Here is a 20,099-nt window from a genome sequence, read left to right as displayed (position 1 = left end):
ACACTGAGTCCTCCTACCAGCCTCTTCCACCCCTGCTGACTGTCACTGGGCCCTGGGATGGGCAAGACTCCACAGCAGCAGAGGTGGGGGGGGAACATCACGGCCTCTGCCCCCGGCTGTGATGCCACTGAGGGGCTCGCCTGCTGATGATTTCAATAGGGTCTCACCTCATCTTTTCCTGCTCTTAGGCCCTCAGTCAAGAAAATCCCCATCAGTCACCCATTAATATGCTGCTCTGTGGCGTCTGCCTAGGAGGCCCGGCCAGGCGTGCACAGGTGTGCATTGGTGTGACCTGGCATCCACTGGTGTACCCTGGTGTGCCTGCCATAGGACCCTGGGTGGGAGCTCCCATCTCGTCTACATCTCCTGATTCATGCGTTGTTTCGTAGGTTTCAGTGTCTCTGTAAATGTGGTAGAAATGCAGGTTTTGTGGGCATAAAGTATACGTTTCTAAATAAATCCCTTCTATTTAATATTCTCACCCTAAAAGTTACTGTTGTCCAGACGTCAAGGGATGAGTGAGCCAGTGACCTCAGAGGGGATGGTGGGGACGGCAGGTCCAGCTCCTGCCTCCTCCTGGGGGTCTGGCTTTGGAGGTTTGCTCTGAGGAGGCCGTGGCTCAGGCCCGTGGCCTCACGGCGGAGGCCAACCAGCTCTGCTCATCTTCTTTCCTCACACTTCCTCTCACTCAAATAAGAACCTTCCAGAAATGTGTCCACCTGGGCCCCTGGCCTGGGACTCATGGATTTGGAGTTGTGGCCACACGGTTGAAGGGCGCAGTGTCCAGTGGAACTGGGAAATTGCGGGCCTGGGAGCCCTTGGCCTGTCCCTGGCAGGAGCATCTGCAGGGAGGAGCTCCAGAGTCCAGGGAGCACTGTGGGGAGCTCCTTAGAGCTGAACTCACCCGGTGTCAACTCATCAACCCTCCCCCCACGGGCGGGGGTGCCCCGAGCACAGGGGAGGACTCACCCCTCAGCCCCCTGACCCCACGCACAGTGGGTACCTGTTACCCCGTCCTGCCCAGTGGCCCGAGGGCAGCAGTGGGTGTGAGGGCAGCCCCCGGCCTCCCAAGAGCGGCCGAGAGGATCCCTGCGTGAATCTGGGCTTTGGGTGCATGCAATCTGATCTGAGTTGTTTCTGACAGTGACGGAGTGAAAATCTACAAGTATCTCAAGATCAAAAGGTTAAATAAAACATAAGAAGAAATTTAAAACAATTAAAATATGCCTCAGTCTTGGGAGTCCTGGTGTCCACAACAAAAATCATGAGGCTGTCCTTGCAAACAGTCCTCATGGTGCTGGGGGTGGTGCCAGGCCTGGCATTTGCCTGGAACACAGAGCATGAGAGAAGGAGCAGAGGACGTGGGTGCCAGGGAAGGAGCCCAATGTCGGAGCCAGGGCCTGGGCCTTAGTTACCCATTAATGACCCTCCACTGGTTTTCCTTTAAAGAAATGAGAAAAGAAAACTGCAGGGGGGCTGCTTGTGGCTTCCAAACGCCGGCAGACGCTGGAGACGGCTCTCTGGTGCTGGGTGTGGAGTGTGGCACCACCCTTGCCCTGCAGCCTGGGGCATTCAGTGGCCATGGCTCATGCCCCAGAACAAGACCCGGCCACCAGCGACCTCGGGGAGGAGAGGCCCAAGTGGGACAACAAGGCCCAGTACTTCCTGAGCTGCATCGGGTTTGCTGTGGGGCTGGGAAACATCTGGCGGTTCCCATACCTGTGCCAGACCTATGGAGGAGGTAAGCACCAGCCTGTGTCCTGAGGCAGACCCCTAAGCCGGGGAGGCCGTCTCCACCCTGACCCGCCAGGCACCTGCCATGCATCCCCAGTGCTTGGGCAGAGTCGCTCCTCCTGGAAACCAGGGTGCACCACTGCCCACGGCAGAGTCAGTCCCCTCAGGGTCCACCTGCGGTCTTCCAGGACCTCAAGGCAGCTTCACCAGTGCCCACAGCAGGGAGGGTCCACCGTGGTCTTCCGGGACCTCCGGGCAGCTTCCTGCCAGGCGTCAGGTTGAGTGGGCCCCCGCCCGACACACACTCCAAGCAGTGAGCGCTCTTATATTTGAATGTCGTCGGTTCTTTCAAGAACACACATCCGCTCTGGGTTTCCTCGCCACAGCCTTGGTGTGTCCAGACATGTGCTCAGGTGCTCTTCCCCGAGGTTCTTTGCAGGAAGTTGGGGGCCCACCCCTCGCCTCCCTGGCTTTGGTTCTCTGGGAGAGCCCTGCAGGGAGTACTGGGATGTTCGGAACCATCTGGGTGACTTTACCAACCCTTGGACTCACCACCCCCAGAGGTGCATTTTTGACTGAAATGGGCTCCCGCATGCCCTGAGCCTCCCCTCACCCCGTGCCTGCTTCTCTTCATGCAGGGGTCACACTCTGCTCTCCATGTGGGGACACAGGAGGTAGGGACAGGCATGAACCACCCCTCTCAGGGAGCCAACGTCCAGCATCACCCATGGACACCAGAGTCGTCCCCAGGCGCCACAGGCAGGGGCTTCCCAGGCCGCAGAGTCCTTCTCAGGCCAGGCCGGGCTGCTTGGTCAGCCTGTTCCCGGGGCCTCAGCTCCTTCCCTGAGAGCCCTGCACAATTATCCCTTGTTATAAGGTTACTCCTTTAAAGGGTTTTTCCTTCTGGTTAAGAAAAGATTCTCAACCTTCAGAAAATGCTGGAAATGCGGACAAACAGAAAAAACAAAAAGAAATACCCGTCACTGCTGCCCTCGGGGCATTGGGGTCTCTGTGGGGCTGGAGAGTGCATGTTGGGCCTTGGATCTTCTCATCATGAAAGAGTCCCCTTGAAGGCATTTCTGAAAGCACCAAAGCCCTAAAGCAGAGGGCAGAGGCGTCCCTGGCTCCTGGGGCCCTCCCTGCCTGGGCTGCGGCTCAGTCCGCTAAGAGTCACTGGAGCTTGCAAGGTTGTGCGGGCAGCAGGCTTCACGCAGAGCTGGAAATGCCGGCCGGCGATTTACCCGCCAACGCCTTGTTCGCCAGCACCTTGCCCACTGACACCTTGCCCGCTGATGCCTTGCCCGCCGAAACCCAGTTACCAATGCTAAGCACCTGCAGTGTGTCAAACTGTCTGGCACTAACCTCCCTTAAACTCAGCTGCTCCACGCTGGGGCAGAGCTGGGGAGGCCCCCACCTGGGGTGCTGCTGAGGAGGGAGAACAGCCCTGCCTGCCAGCTGTGTGGGGACTTCAGGGCTGCTCCACTCATGAACGACTGTACCATCAACTTCCTGATGCAAGCCACCGGGTCGCACGTCATGAAACATCCAAGTTTATTTAACTCACACGTTTCCTAAGGGCCGTGCGGTCAGCATTCTCACCCTGTGTGTGAACACGCCCTTCACTTTGTCTCACTGTGAGGATCCCTCATTGATGATTTTGAAAATAAGATATAATTAAGAAGCAGGTACTGTGCAGCTTTTAAAATTTGCATATACTCATGACTACCAAAGGCGAATATTATTTGCTCTCCCATTCATAAGTATTTAACTACATAAATGTTCTCTTCAAAGCTAAGACTTGTAAAGCAATATTGTGACAGAATGTAGCAAAACATTGCGGTAAAGATTTACAGTGATTTTATCACATCTATGACATTTCATGGCACCTGCTTTATTACATATTCAGCGCCTTTAAATCAAAGGAGCGTAGACCTGTAAATGCCAAGCGATGGGCTCAGGCCAGCTGCCTGGGACACTCTAATGCTTGTTGTGGTTTAAGGCTTTAGCCCAGGAAGCTTTGATGACTAAGCTGGTGGCTCTGGGCTGGCTGTGTCCACACAAGTGAGTTCACTCATCGAGCATGGCCTCCTCCCCACTACTTCCTGCCTCCGGTGTTCAACCAGCTTCCGTATCCGGTAGGTGTTGTTGAGATCTGTGGATTCTTGCACCAAAAACAACACTGTATTAATTACTATGGCTTTTTCGTAAGTCTCGACGCCTAGTAGTAGAGCAAGGCCTTCTTTTTTATTCTTTGAAATTTTGCCAGCTGCTACTTTTCCTCTGAGCTTTACACCAGGTTTTCAATTTCCAGAAGAGATTCTTCGGCACTCTCTCAGCCCTGCGCTGCTTTCCACACTGCCTGGGGGCAGTTTCCATCTTGACAGCCTTCACCCCAGGCAGGGCCCAGGCAGTGGGGGCCGGTACGGTAGCACCGTCTGCACCCTCACGGCTCCCGGCTTGGTTCCCTTTCTGCCTTCCTGTGGGTCTCTCCATCACTACCCTGGGCGTGTCTCTGGTCGATTCTCAGCAATCCCTGGCCTTTGCCGCTGCTCTGAGCATAGCCTGCTTCTCCTCTGCATTTGCTCAGTGGCTGTACTGTGGCCTCTGCATCTCACAGCCTCAGTGCGGTGGGGTGCACGTTTCTCCCGATCCTGCGTGGACGACTGTAACAGCAGCCACCTGTTCACAGCCACCCTTCCCATCTTCAGCAGACACCACTGCATCCTCCATGCTCATGAACGACTGTGCTAAACTTCACGTAATTGTTAAAACTAGGAGCTGCAGCCTGGGAAACATGGCGAAACCCCATCTCCATAAAAAATATAAAAATTAGCCAGGCATGCCGGCATCTACTTGTAGCCCTGGCTACCCAGGAGGCTGAGATGGCTTGAGCTCGGGAGGTCGAGGCTGCAGGGAGCCATGCCTGTGCCGCCGTACTCCAGCCTGGGTGACACAGCAAGATGCTGTCTCAAAACAAACACCCAAAAAGGAGTTGTGTAGACACTTACCATGGGGAATCAACCCTTCTTCTTTCTTCAAATTCGGAAAGAATGCATGGACTGACTGTCTCTTCCTGCACGTTCAGCGTAAAGGCTGCCCAGTGAGAGCTGGGCCCACGCAGGCCAGGGAAAGCACCCTCCATGCTGGGCTTGGGTTGGCCAACGGAGCCACCACCCCCAACCACAACACTCTGGTTGGTTTTTAATTTACATTTATGCCCACAAGGCAGTCTAAATACGGCTTTAAATGCCTCTGGTGTGCCACAGAGTCGATGCTCCTATTTCGTGAAGATCCTAGCTGTGGCCTCAATCTCATATTCACAGAAAACCCTCTCATCTCTTCTCCCCTAAACACAGCAGATTCAACTTCCCCAAATCAGTCACAGAGAGCAGCTCACTTCTCCCCAAATCTTTCCCTTTGATGATCTCATCAGGGTGATCTCTGCCAAACTGACCTCAGCCTGGTCACCTGAGGCCCCAGCCTAGGCTCGATGGCCCTCCCCACAGAGCAGGGTCACTGGGACCCGGGGCACCTGCCGGCCTGGAGTCTGCAGGGTTCCCTGGACAGTGGATCCCACATCTGGAACCCAGAGCCCCTGACCACTGTGACGTGGTGCCTACACCACCCACATCTGTCCTCCACCCTGCCACTATGCGCCTGTGACCATGAAGCCCCTACTACGGGATGGGTGGCTGGTCACACACTGGCTGCGAGACCTCAGGTGCAGGCTGGAGGTCGGGGAGGGGAGAGGGGCTCCATGGTGCAGGTTGGGGGTGGGGGTAGTGATGTTTTCACAGTGCAGGCTGAAGAGGGGAAAGGTAAGAGGGGCTCTCATGGTTCAGGCTGGAGATGGGGGAGGGAAGAGGGGCTCTCACAGCGCAGGCTAAAGGGAAGGGAAGAAGGGCTCTCTCGGTGCAGCCTGGAGGGGAGGGAAGAAGGGCTCTCGCGGTGCAGGCTGGAGTGGGGGGAAGAGGGACTGGCTTGAGTGCGTCCCCCATTCACACGGGAACCTGGCCCGAAGAAAAGCAGGTGTGGGGACTCCCTGCCATGAGCTCCCTGGGGTGCCCTGGGTTTTGTTACCCTTTGCTCCAGGCCCCGGCCACGGCTGTCCCCACTCTCCCAGGAGGCATCTTGGGGTGTCAGGTGCCTCCACCTGAGGCTGAGTCTGTAGACCTCAGCTTCCCCTCTTCAATGCTTGTCTTTCTGGCCTTGTGTAAATGACATGGACAAGAGCTGTCCCACCCCCACATGCTGGCCCTGGAGTCCGGTGCAGAAACCAACGGGGGTGAAGGCTCACCTCCCGCTCTCGGGCTTCCCTGTTCCCGTGGCAATCACAGAACAGTCTCGTGGTGACACAAACCCAGAGCAAGGTTGTGTTGATGACCTGGAAACGAGCTTGTAGAAGCCGGATCCTGCCTGGCAAAGTGGAGCTGGCAGGAGATGCCAGGCGGGGGGGAGCACAGCGGGGAGGAGGGGAGGAGCGCGGCAGGGAGGAGCGTGGCGGGGAGGAGCAGCGGGGAGGAGCGTGGCGGAGGGGAGCAGGGCAGGGAGGAGCATGGCGGGGAGAAGCGCGGCGGGGAGGAGCGCGGGCAGCCGGCACCCATGTAGGTCAGCGTCTTAGGGCAGAAGGCCTGAGGTCAGTGCCACCCCGGAGCCTGTCCCGGCACCTGTGCATATGCAGCTGGGGAGGAGTCAACAGCCCTGGGCATGGAAGTGGAGCTGCACAGAGACCCGAGCTCGTGCACAGACAGTGATTCGCTTGGGGAACAGTGCAGCTGCCAACCCGGTGAGGCCACCAGGAGGACCGAGACGCAGCATGCAGACACAGGGGCCTCCTCAGCAGCCTAGGGACGCCCACGGAACCAGGAGCCCGGGAGAACCAGCATCCTCCCAGCAGGTCTTGTAGGCAGCAGCTGCACTTAGAGGTCAAATTGCAGGAATCGATCATGCCCAGCTCTTTCGCTGGGGCCAGGAGGGTCTGTGGACTCCACGGGAAGCCAGCCTTGCTCGAATCCTCAGCACCAGGCCCTGGCACCTTGTCTGCCCCTTCCACTGCGGGTGCCCCAGGCAGAAGGCGTGGCCACTCATCTCTACTGGGTGCTTCCACTGACTCCAGGAAGGGGAGCCGGCCTGTTCCCCCTGCCCTGGGGCCCGTGGGGCCTTCATCTTGCTGTGCCTGTGGACGACCCCATCATGGCGCTGGATGGAGATACAGAAGCCTGAGATGCCAGGAAGTGGGGGGACAGGTCCAGCCCTGATGCAGCTCTCAGGGCCTTGGTTGGAGACACCACTCTTCCGCGACATCCCCATGAGTAAAGATGGTTCCAGTTCCCAGAAGAGCCGGCCAGCCGCCCCAGGGTCCCCGCGGGAACAGAGCAGCCCTCCAGCCGCCCCGGGGTCCCCGCGGGAACAGAGCAGCCCTCCAGCCGCCCCGGGGTCCCCGCGGGAACAGAGCAGCTCACGCCATCTGCTGCATGAAGCTCCAAGAAGAGCAGCGTGAAGCTGGGGGCCAACAGGCGCCTCACACAAAAGCAGCCAGGCCTCCTCCGGTGACGGGGGCGTTTAAAAACATGCTCAGTCGTCACTTTATTTCTGCAAACTCATGAATTTTCTGAAAATCACGTTAATGAAAGGAGCTGTTTTCCCATGGGGAGGCTGATGGCAGAGGTTTTGAGTGTGATTCTGCCAGGCCCCTGCATGCCTCCTTCCCACAGAGACTGAGTCCCCACTGCCAGCCACAGCAGCCCCCAGGAAAATGCGGGTGCCTCAAATAATGCTGGTCCCTCAGTAAATGCAACACAGGGGTCACACTTAGACCCCAAGTCCTCGTCCAGGGTCGGCTGCCTCCTTTTGGGGCCCCTGCTCCCCTCCAGGGCCCTACCCTCTTGATCAGAGGTCTCAGCAACTGAGCCGAAATCAGAGACAGGGTTTGCAACCCGACAGTGCCCCAAGGGTGTCTCCGCCACCCAAGTGGTGCCCCCAACATTCTGGTTCCGCCTGCCCCTTGAAGACCACAGGTGGCTCCCCCGGCCTATGCCACAGTCCCCCCCGGCCCCCCGGCCTGGGCAGGTGCTGAGCACCCCCTCCTCACAGGGGCCTTCCTCATCCCCTACGTCATCGCACTGGTCTTCGAGGGGATCCCCATCTTCCATGTCGAGCTCGCCATCGGCCAGCGGCTGCGGAAGGGCAGCGTTGGCGTGTGGACGGCCATCTCCCCGTACCTCAGTGGAGTAGGTAGGCCGCCGTCCTCCCTTGTCCTGACTGCGGCTGCCTGGGACGGGGCCCTCCCGGATGAGCGGTGGGGCGGGGGCAGGTCCATGCCTGTGTTACGCACGTGGCCAGGGAAGCTGGTGGGCGGGGTGACAGGGAGCCCTTGGGTGTGAGTGAGAAGCAGTGGTGACTCGGGGAGAATCAGAAATGGAGACGGTGTGTGCCGGGACATCCCGGAAGGACCTGGAAGCTGGTGTTGCCATTCACGTGTGAGGCGTGAGGGAGGCCTGGCTTTCAGTCGTGCCCTTCAGCATGTGTTATTTTATGTTTTTTGTTTTATTCTCACTGCTTCTGGGCAGAGGGAGCTGGGAGGAGCCCCGGGGCTGCCTGACATGGTCCCTGTCTGCAGGGCTGAGCTCTGTCACACTGTCCTTGCTGATCAGCCTGTACTACAACGCCATTGTGGCGTGGGTGCTGTGGTACCTCCTCAACTCCTTCCAGCACCCGCTGCCCTGGAGCTCCTGCCCACCGGACCTCAACAGAACAGGTGAGCTGGGCGTGGCCTGCTGTGTGGGGCTGGGCACTGCCGAGAGAGGCATGGGCTGCAGCGTGCCCAGTATCAGGGCAGGTGCGGGTGGTGGATGCTCACCGCAGGGGAAGGGCCGGGGAACCAGTCGCTCTGTGCACACACGCACATGCCTTGATCTCCCCAGGAGCACACGTGCAGCCCAGTTCTCATGACCTCCACGCTGTCTTGTGCTTTCCTCCCAGGCCTAGACCACCGAGGTCCCCTTACAGCCGTGTGCATGGCATGGTCATGCAATGGCACTGCTGTTGTTAAATTTAAGACTTTAGGCTGGGCACGGTGGCTCACGCCTGTCGACCCAGCACTTTGGGAGGCCGAGGTGGGCAGATCACTTGAGGTCAGGAGTTCAAGACCAGCCTGACCGATATGGTGAAAGCCCATCTCTACTCAAAATACAAAAATTAGCCAGGCATGGTGGCGGGCACCGGTAATCCCAGCTAGTCAGGAAGCTGAGACAGAACTTCTTGAACCTGGGAAATGGAGGTTGCAGATAGCCAAGATCACTCCACTGCACTCCAGACTGGGTGACAGAATGAGACTCTGCCTCAGAAAAAAAAAAACAAAAAACAAAACAGACTTTTGGTCCAGACTTCAGCCAGGAGCTCCCTCTGGGGAGATCCTTGAGACATGAATGACAGTTATAGTTTCTTTTTTTTTTTTTCTTTTCTGGGACAGGGTCTCCCTCTATCGCCCAGGCTGGAGTGCAGTTTCGCGATCACAGCTCACTGCAACCTCCAACTCCTGGCTCAAGTGATTCTCCTACCTCCACTTCCCCAGTAGCTAGGACCACAAGCAAATGCCTCCATACCCAGCTAATTTTATTTATTTTTTATAGAGACGGGGTCTCAATATGTTGCCCAGGATGGTCTTGAACCCTTGGGCTCAAGTGATCCTCCTGCTTCAGCCTCCCCAAGTGCTGGGATGACAGGCGTGAGTCACTGCACTCAACTGATAGTTGTATCTTTCAATGACTTGCTCAGGAAGCAACTCTGACTTTCTTTCCTTCCTCCCTCTTGCTGACTAAAACTCACGCTGGGCTGGTACTGGATGAGACCAGCCTCGGGGACCAACACTGAGTCTGCACCTGGATGCCCTGGGCCAGAGCTGGGCAATCTGGGGAGGCCAAGAGCCCCGACTGTGACATCAGCCTCCTGGCGCCTCTCTGAGGGTGGGTGGTCCTGTCAGGGTTCCTCCCAGCCACACTCCGGAAGTGGCCTCAGGACAGGCTCTCTGCAGCCCGAGTTCCAGGATGATGGTTTGTCGGTTCCAAATTCCTTCTACCTTGTCCAAGCGTTTCCTTTTGGGGTCACTTAGGCCAGCTCTTTGATTTTCAGGCAGGCCTGGAGGGGTGAAGTCCTCTCTCAATGCACGTAGCAGGGCCTATAACTGCCCTTCCCACATCTGCCCCACGCCCCACTGAAGGGAAATTTCCCCAGCAAAGGGCCCGGAGGGGTCAACTCTGCCTACACCCTTCTCTCAGCCAAGTGTGGGGCAGGCAGTGCCCACTCAGAGCTGGGCTGTGACAGTGCTCAGGTCAATGACTGGCAGGGCCTTAGAGGGGGACTTGGGGCCAGAGGACAGTGTGACAGGAGGAGCCCCGTGACATGGGCAGTGGCCTGGTTGGGATACCAGTAATCCTCAGACTTTTCCATGAGGGCCCCCCAACATTTCCCCAGTCAAGTGTCCCAGGAATGGGCTGCAGTGGGTCCTGAGAGATGTCGTGGGAGCCTGCTGCTGTCAGACGCTGTCTCTGGCTCCCTGCATCGGCCTGTGGCCCTGTCAAGGAGGAAGTGGGAGTCACAGGACAATCTGCCCACCTGGCTACAGCCTCACTTTCTCCCCAAGCACCAGTCAGCCACACATTTGACACATGCAGCCACTGTCCGTCCAGTGCTTCTGTGCCATTCTTGGGGGTCTGGGACGGTGGGTGGCAGGAGAAAGTGAGCTTTACACTGTGACAGTGACGTCCAAGGGGCTGCAGGCTACCCGGGCTCAGCAGGGCTCATAAACCTTCACAAAGCGGAGCTTCCCTTTGAGGTTCACTCAGCCTGTTCATTTTCATAGCCACGTCTGTTTCTCCATCTCAGCCCTGGGCCCAAAACGAAGTGAAAGGGCACCTCAGCCCAGAAGGGCAGTGTTGAGAGCAGCCCAGGGAAACTGAGCTCAAGAGCCACATGGTGAGGGTGCCTATGCCCCATAGCCAGCCTGTGACAGGCCCCCTGGTTGCAGGGTTCGTGGAGGAGTGCCAGGGCAGCAGCGCCGTGAGCTACTTCTGGTACCGGCAGACACTGAACATCACAGCCGACATCAATGATAGTGGCTCCATCCAGTGGTGGCTGCTTCTCTGCTTGGCAGCGTCCTGGGCAGTTGTGTACATGTGTGTCATCAGAGGCATTGAGACTACAGGGAAGGTGAGAGCTGGCAGGGCCCGACCCCCTCTCTTGCTTCCTCCAGCCCCGAGGACCCCTCCCCATCGACCTGTGTTTGCTTTGTGTCTACAAGCTCTTATGAGGGGCATAAACATTTAGGATTGCAATGTCTTCTTAGGGTATTGATCCCGTTATCACTGTGACGCAACCTTTTTTATCCTGGTGATATTTTTGGCTCTGAAATTGACTTTGTTTAAAAATAGCCACTCCAGATTTCTTTGGGCTCTGTTAACAGAGTGTACTTTTTTCTCCTTTTCTTTCAACCTTTTTGTGTCTCTATGTTGAAAGTGTTTTTCTTGTAGACAGCATACAATTGGATCTGGCTTTTGTTAACCAATGTGACAATCTCTGCCTTTTATTTGGGGTGTTTAGAGCATTTACATTTAATGTGATTATTGATATGGTTGGGTTTAGCTCTATCCTCAGATGTGTTTCCATTTGCCCCATCTGTTTTTTTTTTATTCTTGTTCCTCTTTTTCTCTAGGTATTTTTCAGGATCCCGCTCTATCTCCTTGGTTGGTTTAGCTTTAACTCTCTCTTGTTATCCTAGTAACTGCTTTAGAGGTTATGGTCTATGTCTCTAGCCTGTCATGGTCGATCACTAAGTGATCTTGGGGTATTCTACGGTCATTTAAGAATGTCATTGCGGCCAGGCACGGTGGCTCAAGCCTGTAATCCCAGCACTTTGGGAGGCCGAGACGGGCGGATCACGAGGTCAGGAGATCGAGACCATCCTGGCGAACACGATGAAACCCCGTCTCTACTAAAAAATACAAAAAACTAGCCGGGCGAGGTGGCGGCGCCTGTAGTCCCAGCTACTTGGGAGGCTGAGGCAGGAGAATGGCATAAACCTGGGAGGCGGAGCTTGCAGTGAGCTGAGATCCGGCCACTGCACTCCAGCCTGGGCAACAGAGCGAGACTCCATCTCAAAAAAAAAAACAAAACAAACAAAAACAAAACAAAACAAAAAAAGAATGTCATTGCATTTTATCCCATTTTTCCCTCCCAGGCTTTGCACTATTGTTGTCATACATTTTACTTATAACGTGTTATAGACAGCGAATGCATTATTATCAGTTTTGTTTTAAACAAGTGATTACCTTTCAAAGAGGCTTAAATAATGAGAAAAACTATGGATGTTCACCCATGTGGTTTCCACTGGGGGCACAGAAAGGACCAGTAGAACCTGAGCCTCCTGCTTGCCTGGGCCCCTCAAGCCAGAAGAGTCCTCATCCTGTATTCTCTGGTGTGTGCTATCATCTCTAATCTGGTATCACACATGTGTGGATTCTTTTCAAATGATGGCACTCAGTCCACGCACCCTGGACCGTGCTTCCTGACCCGCGGGCCTCAGACCCAGGACCCCAGTGCCCCATGCCCTGGGCAGTGTCTCAGTGTACTGAGGTTGTCATTCCTCTTATGTGGAGGGCAGGGGTCTTCATGCTTGAGAGGACTGGAATTACTAAATGAGACAAAGCAACCAGCCAGAAATTCCAAATAATCCTATTATACAGGTCCTTAAAAATGCATCCCAAGCTGGGCACAGTGGCTCACGCCTGTAATCCCAGCACTTTGGGAGGCTAAGGTAGGCGGATCACATGAGGTCAGGAGTTCAAGACCAGCCTTGCCAACATGGTGACACTCCATGTCTACTAAAAATAAAAAAAAACTTAGCCAGTCGTGGTGTTGGGAGCCTGTAATCCCAGCTACTTTGGAGGCTGAGGCAGAAGAATCGCCTGAACCCAGACAGCAGAGGTTGCAGTGAGCCGAGATTGGGCCACCGCGCTCCAGCCTGGGCAAGAGAGCGAGACTCTGTCTCAAAAAAAAAAAAAAAAAAATGCATCCTGGGTAATTCTGCAGCCAGTCTGTGTTGGGGGGCTGAGAAGGAGACACCCCGGGTGATTCTGCAGCCAGTCTGTGTTGGGGGGCTGAGAAGGAGACACCCCGGGTGATTCTGCAGCCAGTCTGTGTTGGGGGGCTGAGAAGGAGACACCCCGGGTGATTCTGCAGCCAGTCTGTGTTGGGGGGCTCAGAAGGAGACACCCCGGGTGATTCTGCAGCCAGTCTGTGTTGGGGGGCTGAGAAGGAGACACCCCGGGTGATTCTGCAGCCAGTCTGTGTTGGGGGGCTGAGAAGGAGACACCCCGGGTGATTCTGCAGCCAGTCTGTGTTGGGGGGCTGAGAAGGAGACACCCCGGGTGATTCTGCAGCCAGTCTGTGTTGGGGGGCTGAGAAGGAGACACCCCGGGTGATTCTGCAGCCAGTCTGTGTTGGGGGGCTGAGAAGGAGACACCCCGGGTGATTCTGCAGCCAGTCTGTGTTGGGGGGCTGAGAAGGAGACACCCCGGGTGATTCTGCAGCCAGTCTGTGTTGGGGGGCTGAGAAGGAGACACCCCGGGTGATTCTGCAGCCAGTCTGTGTTGGGGGGCTGAGAAGGAGACACCCCGGGTGATTCTGCAGCCAGTCTGTGTTGGGGGGCTGAGAAGGAGACACCCCGGGTGATTCTGCAGCCAGTCTGTGTTGGGGGGCTGAGAAGGAGACACCCCGGGTGATTCTGCAGCCAGTCTGTGTTGGGGGGCTGAGAAGGAGACACCCCGGGTGATTCTGCAGCCAGTCTGTGTTGGGGGGCTGAGAAGGAGACACCCCGGGTGATTCTGCAGCCAGTCTGTGTTGGGGGGCTGAGAAGGAGACACCCCGGGTGATTCTGCAGCCAGTCTGTGTTGGGGGGCTGAGAAGGAGACACCCCGGGTGATTCTGCAGCCAGTCTGTGTTGGGGGGCTGAGAAGGAGAGTGAGAGAGGACTGTCCACTTGTAGATGCTTTTCCATGTGGACACCTCGTGTGCAGACCCTTGTCCACAGCTGATGAGAGCTGGGACAATAGCTCTATGTGGGCAGAAGGCTCACAGGGCAGGTGCAGCCAGGTGAGGGCATCAGGGTGGCAGGAAGAGGACTCCAGCCACACAGTAGGGCTGAGAGCTTGAGAGTGAACAGGAGGGAGGCCGGAGAGGGGACCAAAGCAGGGAAAGGACACAGTCAGAAATAAGCGTGATCAGGAGAGAGGCAAGTGGAGGCGGGTGGCTTGGGAGAGGGAGGCCAGGGAGGGAACACGGCTCAGACCCCTCTTCAGGGCCCAGCCCCTGTGCTCAAAGGAGGCCTGACTCTCCCAGATGGCCAGTGCTGGATAGGGCACAAACGTGTAAACGAATGTGCATGTGACTGTTTCTGGTGAGCCCCAAACCCTCCGAGCTTAGCCTGAGCCTGCACCCCACAATCCCCCAAGGTGCCCCCCAATCCATCCTGGTCGATCCCATGCCAGAAGCGGCTACTCTGACCACTAGGGAGGTGTCTGGAGCCTGCCTGCTTCTCTAAGGCTTGTGGACGGACCAGAGGCCATTTCAAGTCTCACCACTCCACCTTTTGTTTCAAGGTGATTTACTTCACAGCCTTGTTCCCTTACCTGGTCCTGACCATCTTTGTCATCAGAGGGCTGACCCTGCCGGGGGCCACAAAAGGACTAATCTACTTGTTCACTCCCAACGTAAGTGGGTCTTGGATCAAAGTTCAGGACTTCTAGCACACACATTTCAGGGCGGTGGCCAGCAGCTCCCTTCCTTACCTGGAAGCGTGAGACGCCAGGAGCCATACATCCAGCAGCTGTGCTGTCTGGTGGTCAGGGGTGAGGCTGGCCCAGGATGGCACGGGGGGAGGGGGCCTCAGGAAAGAGGTCAGGTTTGGAGTGAGCCTGGAGGATGACTTCGATCTGGGGCAGGTGGACTTTGGCACCTGTGGGACACCAAGTGGACATGGATGTGAGGGGCCAGGGGAGGAGGGACAGGGTTCAGGGAGAGGCTGATTGGGGACCGGATGTCCCTGCCCTGGGCCTGACACCGCCAAGGGCCTTGTCCAGCTGCACGCACCCCACCGGGAGCCACAGGAGCCAGTGCCCGCTCCAGGAGCCTGCACGGCTTCCAGAGCATTCTATACTATCCAAGATCACGGCACTGCCTGCCCATTGTCCTGAGGCAGTTTCCAAGGGTTGGTGTGGGAATGGGCACCTGGGTATGGGCATGGCTGCCTGGAGTCCTAGCAGAAGACAGAGGACACCTTCCCAGGTCCCCCAGAAACAGAAAAGCCAGGCTCCGTGCATGGGATCCTTGCCCTCGGGCCTTCAAATCACCCAGAACTGCCAGGTTAGAGAGGGCACAGTAAACATGCCTACGCAGGAGCTGCTCAAACCCATCTCCAGCCCCGAAAACCCTGCCAGCTACGTTCTCAAGCGGGCCTGACAGCCACCGGCTCATTCAGCCACGTCCCGGACAGGGGCCTGGCATCTGCCGTGTCCAGAGCTGCCACTCCACACCTGCACACCTGCACACCTGCATGGTCCTACCCTGTTCCTGGTGTCTGTACAGGTCACACTTGCTCATGAGTGTCCCCAAAGCCGCCTTGGGAACGTTCTAGAACAGTCAGGGCCACCGGCTGTTGTGGTTTGCCTGCTGAGTGAGACGCTCTCCCTACTCATTCCAGATGCACATTCTCCAGAACCCCCAGGTGTGGCTGGATGCAGCCACCCAGATATTCTTCTCTCTGTCCCTGGCCTTTGGAGGACACATCGCTTTTGCAAGTTACAACTCGCCCAGGTAGGCAGTCGGGCTCAGGTGTCCAGCCAGAGAAGCTTTGGGGAGATGCCCCGAGCACTTCCTGATCTCAGGATCACACTGTGGATCCAAGGGTGGCCTTGTGTGAACCTGAGATAAGAACCTCATGCCACGGCCTGGGCCCTCGCGGCAGCTGCCAGCACGTCCGGAGCTGGCTGCAGGAAGACAGCCTGGATAATCACACCCAGGAACCAGGGTGTAACTGGGCATGATACCAATCAAAATGCACATGACACATGGGGCCGTAAAAGCCTCGACGGTCACCTGAAATAGACTAAGGCCCCTTGGTGCCGACGTGAGCGGGTGCTGCTTTTACGATGTCATAATATGCACAGAACCCTACAAAGTGCAATTCCACAGATCATAAAATGCATAGCCCAGTGCACTGTGATGAACCTGAAACAAACCTTATTTCCTGTGGCTGCCAGGATCTGTGCCCCCTTCAGAGGCAGGCAGTTTGCATGAGATGGGAGGGGCAGGTTGGTCCCTGGGCAGTGCTGCCCGCTGGTGGTCTTTAGGGAAGGAAGTGCCAGCTGGGATGCCAGGGAAGCTTTAAATGTTTGTGATTGACACCTTACTTCCTTGACCTCACACTGGAGCTGGGCTTGTGTATGTTTCTCCTTTGGAGATGATTTACCAAAACATCTACATTTCAGACCCTCCACGAATGCCCTGCCTCTCAGCTCCCCGTGGGCCCAAAGGCCTTGGTGGGGGTGTGAATGGGTTTCAGACCCTTAGCAGCCTTGAGCTGGGGCTGCTGGAGGAGACTGTAGGGAGGGGTCCGAGGCCATCCTGAGACTCCAGGACTGGCAACAGCAGCCCCTGGGTCAGAGAAGGGGCATCCCAGGCGGGAGAGAGGGCCAAGGAGGGAAGCCCCCTCCTCACTTCCTCCCCTGGGTGAGGCCCAGTTACCACCTGCAAAGCCCGTGATGAGCAAGCATTTGTGCCCAGGAATGACTGCCAGAAGGACGCGGTGGTCATCGCCCTGGTCAACAGCATGACCTCCCTGTACGCGTCCATCGCTGTCTTCTCCGTCCTGGGGTTCAAGGCAACCAATGACTACGGGCACTGCCTGGACAGGTGAGCACAGGGGCCACGCCAGGCTCTGTGGGGCACGGCCGCCAGGCAGGTGCCTGCCGCACTGAGACTCCCACGGCGTGAGGAAGGGTGGCGTGGGCACTTTTCATTTCTCTAGGGGTGTGGAGTGAATGGTGTCCCCAGGAGGTCACTTCCACCCAAACCTTCAGAATGTGACCTGGTTGGAAAAGGGTCTTTGCAGATGTAATTAAGTAGGATTGGTCCCCCTGGAGTAGGGTAGGCCCTAAATCCAATAACCGGTGTCCTTATAAGAAGAGGAGACAGACACAGAGGAGGAGGCCACGTGAAGACAGAGGCAGAGGTCGCAGCGCTGTGGCCACGGCCCAGGGACGCCTGAAGGTGCAGAAGCTGGAAGAGGCGGGAGGAGTCTCCTGTGCAGGCTTGGGAGGGGCCACACGGGGATTTCAGACACCACGGTTCTCCAGAACGGGAGAGGCTGAATTCCTGTGGTTTGAGGCACCGTTGCTCATCGTTTCCTGTGGTGGTCCCAGGCTGCTGATACAGCTAGGTTGTACCCTGCACAGGCAGCTGCCTCGTCACACCCACGGCCTTCTCAGGGCACCTGACTTGCTTGTGAACTACCTTCAGGCGGGTCCTTGAGAACCCACTGGCCAGACAGCATGTCCCTACAACATGGGGTGACTCTGACCCCACCAGGGGACGTCTGGCAGCATATGGAGACAGTTTTGGTTGGCCACACTTGCGTGAGGGGTGTGCCTGGCACCCAGTGGGTGGAGGCCGAGGATGCTGCACAGCACCCTACAGTGTCCAGGACGGCCCCACCCAGATAGTGACTGGCCCTGAGTGTCCACAGTGCTGCTGCAACTCCTTGTTCCAACCCCAGCCTCCTGAGGTCGGGAGCAGGGCAGCACGTCAGCACTGCACCCGACGGTGCTTTTCAACAGGGACGCCACCAAGAAAACGCACACAGAAGTGGAAAACATGGCACTTGCAGGCCACGGAAAGGACAGTGGTTTACAGGATGAGCCAGGTCAGGGAGGACAGTGGTTTACAGGATGAGCCGGGTTAAGAAGGCAGAGCTGGGCTTTGTTCAGCCCCAGCCGGGGAGGTGCATGGCGACGACTCTGATTTCTGCTCACTCTTTGAATGTCGCAAATAACCACAAAAGTGCACAAATATTGACTTGGGGTTACAAGCACATCTTAGTGAGCAGGCGGATAAGGACCAGCTGTGTGCACAACAGCCTGCACCGTACAGCCCAAGCCAGCCTAGCATGCCACATGGGGCTGGAATGGGGGGGGGGAGGCCTCTATCGTCAGGATTGTTCTAGGAACAGCGGGAGCCCCAAAAAGGTGTTTGCTGGTATAGACGTGCCCTGCCATGGGTGACTGTGTTTGAACCTTAAGCCCTGAGGACAGAATGAGCCTTTGGCAGTGGAGACAGAAGGGCAGGCGGGTGGGCTGAAGTCATTGCAGCAAACCTTCAGAAGCCCAGGTCCTTGCCTGCAGGGCAGCCCCTCAGGGCGAATCAGGTCCCACCCTCGAGGTGAGGAAGCTGCCACTACCTCCACCCCCTTTGCACCCATGGGGGAGTGCTCCCCTTCCAAGCCCAGGGGGGTAGAGAACAGCTTCTCCCCCAACCCAGCAGTGTGCATGGAGTAAACTGTGCCCCCACCAGTGCCGCCCTGTTATAGCACAGGGGCCCACATGATCCCAACAGGGGCTGGAGGTGTCCACATGATCCCAACCGGGGCCAGAGGCATCCACACGGTCCCAACAGGGGCAGGAGGGGCCCAGCCCTCCCAGGGACACTGTTCTTCCCAGCACCGACCAAGGGTTTCTCTGGATGTGTTTGGGAACTGGGGCCGTCCCCTCTGTCCCCACAGAAACATCCTCAGCCTCATCAACGAGTTTGACTTCCCAGAGCAGAGCATCTCCAGGGATGACTACCTGGCCGTCCTCATGCACCTGAACGCCACCTGGCCCAAGAGGGTAGCCCAGCTCCCCCTAAAGTTCTGCCGCCTGGAAGACTTTCTGGATAAGGTACCTGCACACCCACTGGGGTAGCCAGGCGGGGGCGTCCACAGGAGCACCAGGGCCGTACTGGCTGTGCCCCACTGCCAAAGGCTGCAGACAATTCCCACAGACCCAGGGCCAGGGCCTGTGAACCGAGGACCCCAGTCTGTCTTTGTCTCAGGTTGCCAGGCCTCCTGAAAAGCCCGAAGCCCTGGAGGCAGCTGTGTCCTGCAGACACTGTACCCAGCAGTCTTGGGGGTTGGGCTGACCTGAAAGAGTGGGCACTGATGGTGCCCAGACCCCAGGAAAGGGGGTGACCAGCATGAGGGTCACAGTGCCAGGGCATGGCTGGAGTCCAGCCACACTCAAGGCCAGTGGATGCCTGGACCTGGGGGCACCAGGCAGGGGTGCACAGCCAGGAGGCAGGTGTGGGATGCATCTCAGGGTGCCTGACCCAAGGCATAAAAGGCCCTGGGTTCCAGGCCCAGCTGCCTGCTGTGGGTGTGGGTTATTAAAGGAGAAGGACCCTCCCCTGCAGAGATCACCTGCAGCCTAGTCTCCCAGAAGGCAGGCTCAGCGCCACACGAGGAGGGGCGATGTGCACTCATGCCCTCAGCCTGGGAGACAGTGTGTGCATTCTGCAGGCAGGCGTATGTGTGTGGTGGAGTGCATGTGTGCGTGGCCCGAAGCCTGGGGCTCTGTGTGTTGCAGAGTGCCTCGGGCCCGGGCCTGGCCTTCATCCTCTTCACGGAGGCTGTCCTCCACATGCCGGGGGCTCCTGCGTGGGCTGTGCTCTTCTTCGGGATGCTGTTCACCTTGGGGCTATCGACCATGTTCGGGAGCATGGAGGCAGTCATCACACCCATGCTGGACGTGGGGGTCCTGCCCAGATGGGTCCCCAAGGAGGCCCTGACTGGTGAGTGCACAGCTCGGCGGCCCTGGAGGACTCATCCCCAGCATCCGGCCATCTACTCCCACCTGCTGTCCAGACGCCCCTCCTGGATGGAGAGCACAAGGGGCCAAGCCTGAGTTCAGGGGAAGTCTGAGCCAGGCTGCTCCTCACTGACAGCCATCATGGGAGAGCTGAGGGTTGAGGGAGGTTCAGGGCTGCCCCTCCCCCACGGCCCCAGAGGCCAAATCCCCCATCCGGAGCAGGAAAGCAGGTCCTTCCTGCTCCTTGAGCACAGTACAGGAAAGAGACTGGGGAGGGTGGGGATGGAGGGTGGGAAGCCGAGAGAAGTCTCCAGCCTGGGTGCCCTGGCCCTCCCCGCTGTCTGTCCCAGGGCTTGTCTGCCTGACTGGCTTCCTCCTGACCCTCCCCACACTTCCACCCCCCATCCCCTTACCCCCCACACCCCTCTCCCGCTGTCTGTCTCAGGGCAGTTCTGCCTGACTGGCTTCCTCCTG

At 57.4% G+C, this 20,099-nt stretch overlaps 1 protein-coding gene across 4 annotated transcripts in view; it reads left to right on the top strand.

The window, feature by feature from the left end:
• Nucleotides 1-1,464: 1,464 nt before the first annotated feature.
• The window catches only part of SLC6A18 (solute carrier family 6 member 18), a 21,015-nt gene continuing 2,380 nt past the window's right edge, over nucleotides 1,465-20,099 (top strand). For 2 of the 4 annotated variants that reach the window (XM_017849549.1, XM_017849547.1), the window contains exons 1-9: nucleotides 1,465-1,741; nucleotides 7,828-7,968; nucleotides 8,354-8,491; nucleotides 10,760-10,941; nucleotides 14,388-14,498; nucleotides 15,488-15,600; nucleotides 16,570-16,698; nucleotides 18,563-18,719; nucleotides 19,404-19,608. In XM_017849549.1, coding sequence (XP_017705038.1) covers nucleotides 1,582-1,741; nucleotides 7,828-7,968; nucleotides 8,354-8,491; nucleotides 10,760-10,941; nucleotides 14,388-14,498; nucleotides 15,488-15,600; nucleotides 16,570-16,698; nucleotides 18,563-18,719; nucleotides 19,404-19,608 — 1,336 coding nt within the window. In that variant the 5' untranslated portion in view covers nucleotides 1,465-1,581. The remainder of the gene's footprint in view (nucleotides 1,742-7,827; nucleotides 7,969-8,353; nucleotides 8,492-10,759; nucleotides 10,942-14,387; nucleotides 14,499-15,487; nucleotides 15,601-16,569; nucleotides 16,699-18,562; nucleotides 18,720-19,403; nucleotides 19,609-20,099) is intronic. The other 2 variants (XM_017849550.1, XM_017849551.1) reach the window with 2 other exon arrangements.

Source organism: Rhinopithecus bieti, unplaced genomic scaffold, assembly GCF_001698545.2.
Source record: "Rhinopithecus bieti isolate Rb0 unplaced genomic scaffold, ASM169854v2 scaffold_33330, whole genome shotgun sequence".
NCBI lineage: Eukaryota > Metazoa > Chordata > Mammalia > Primates > Cercopithecidae > Rhinopithecus > Rhinopithecus bieti.
Note: the sequence above shows the minus strand (reverse complement) of the source record. Positions and strands in the feature narration are given on the sequence as shown.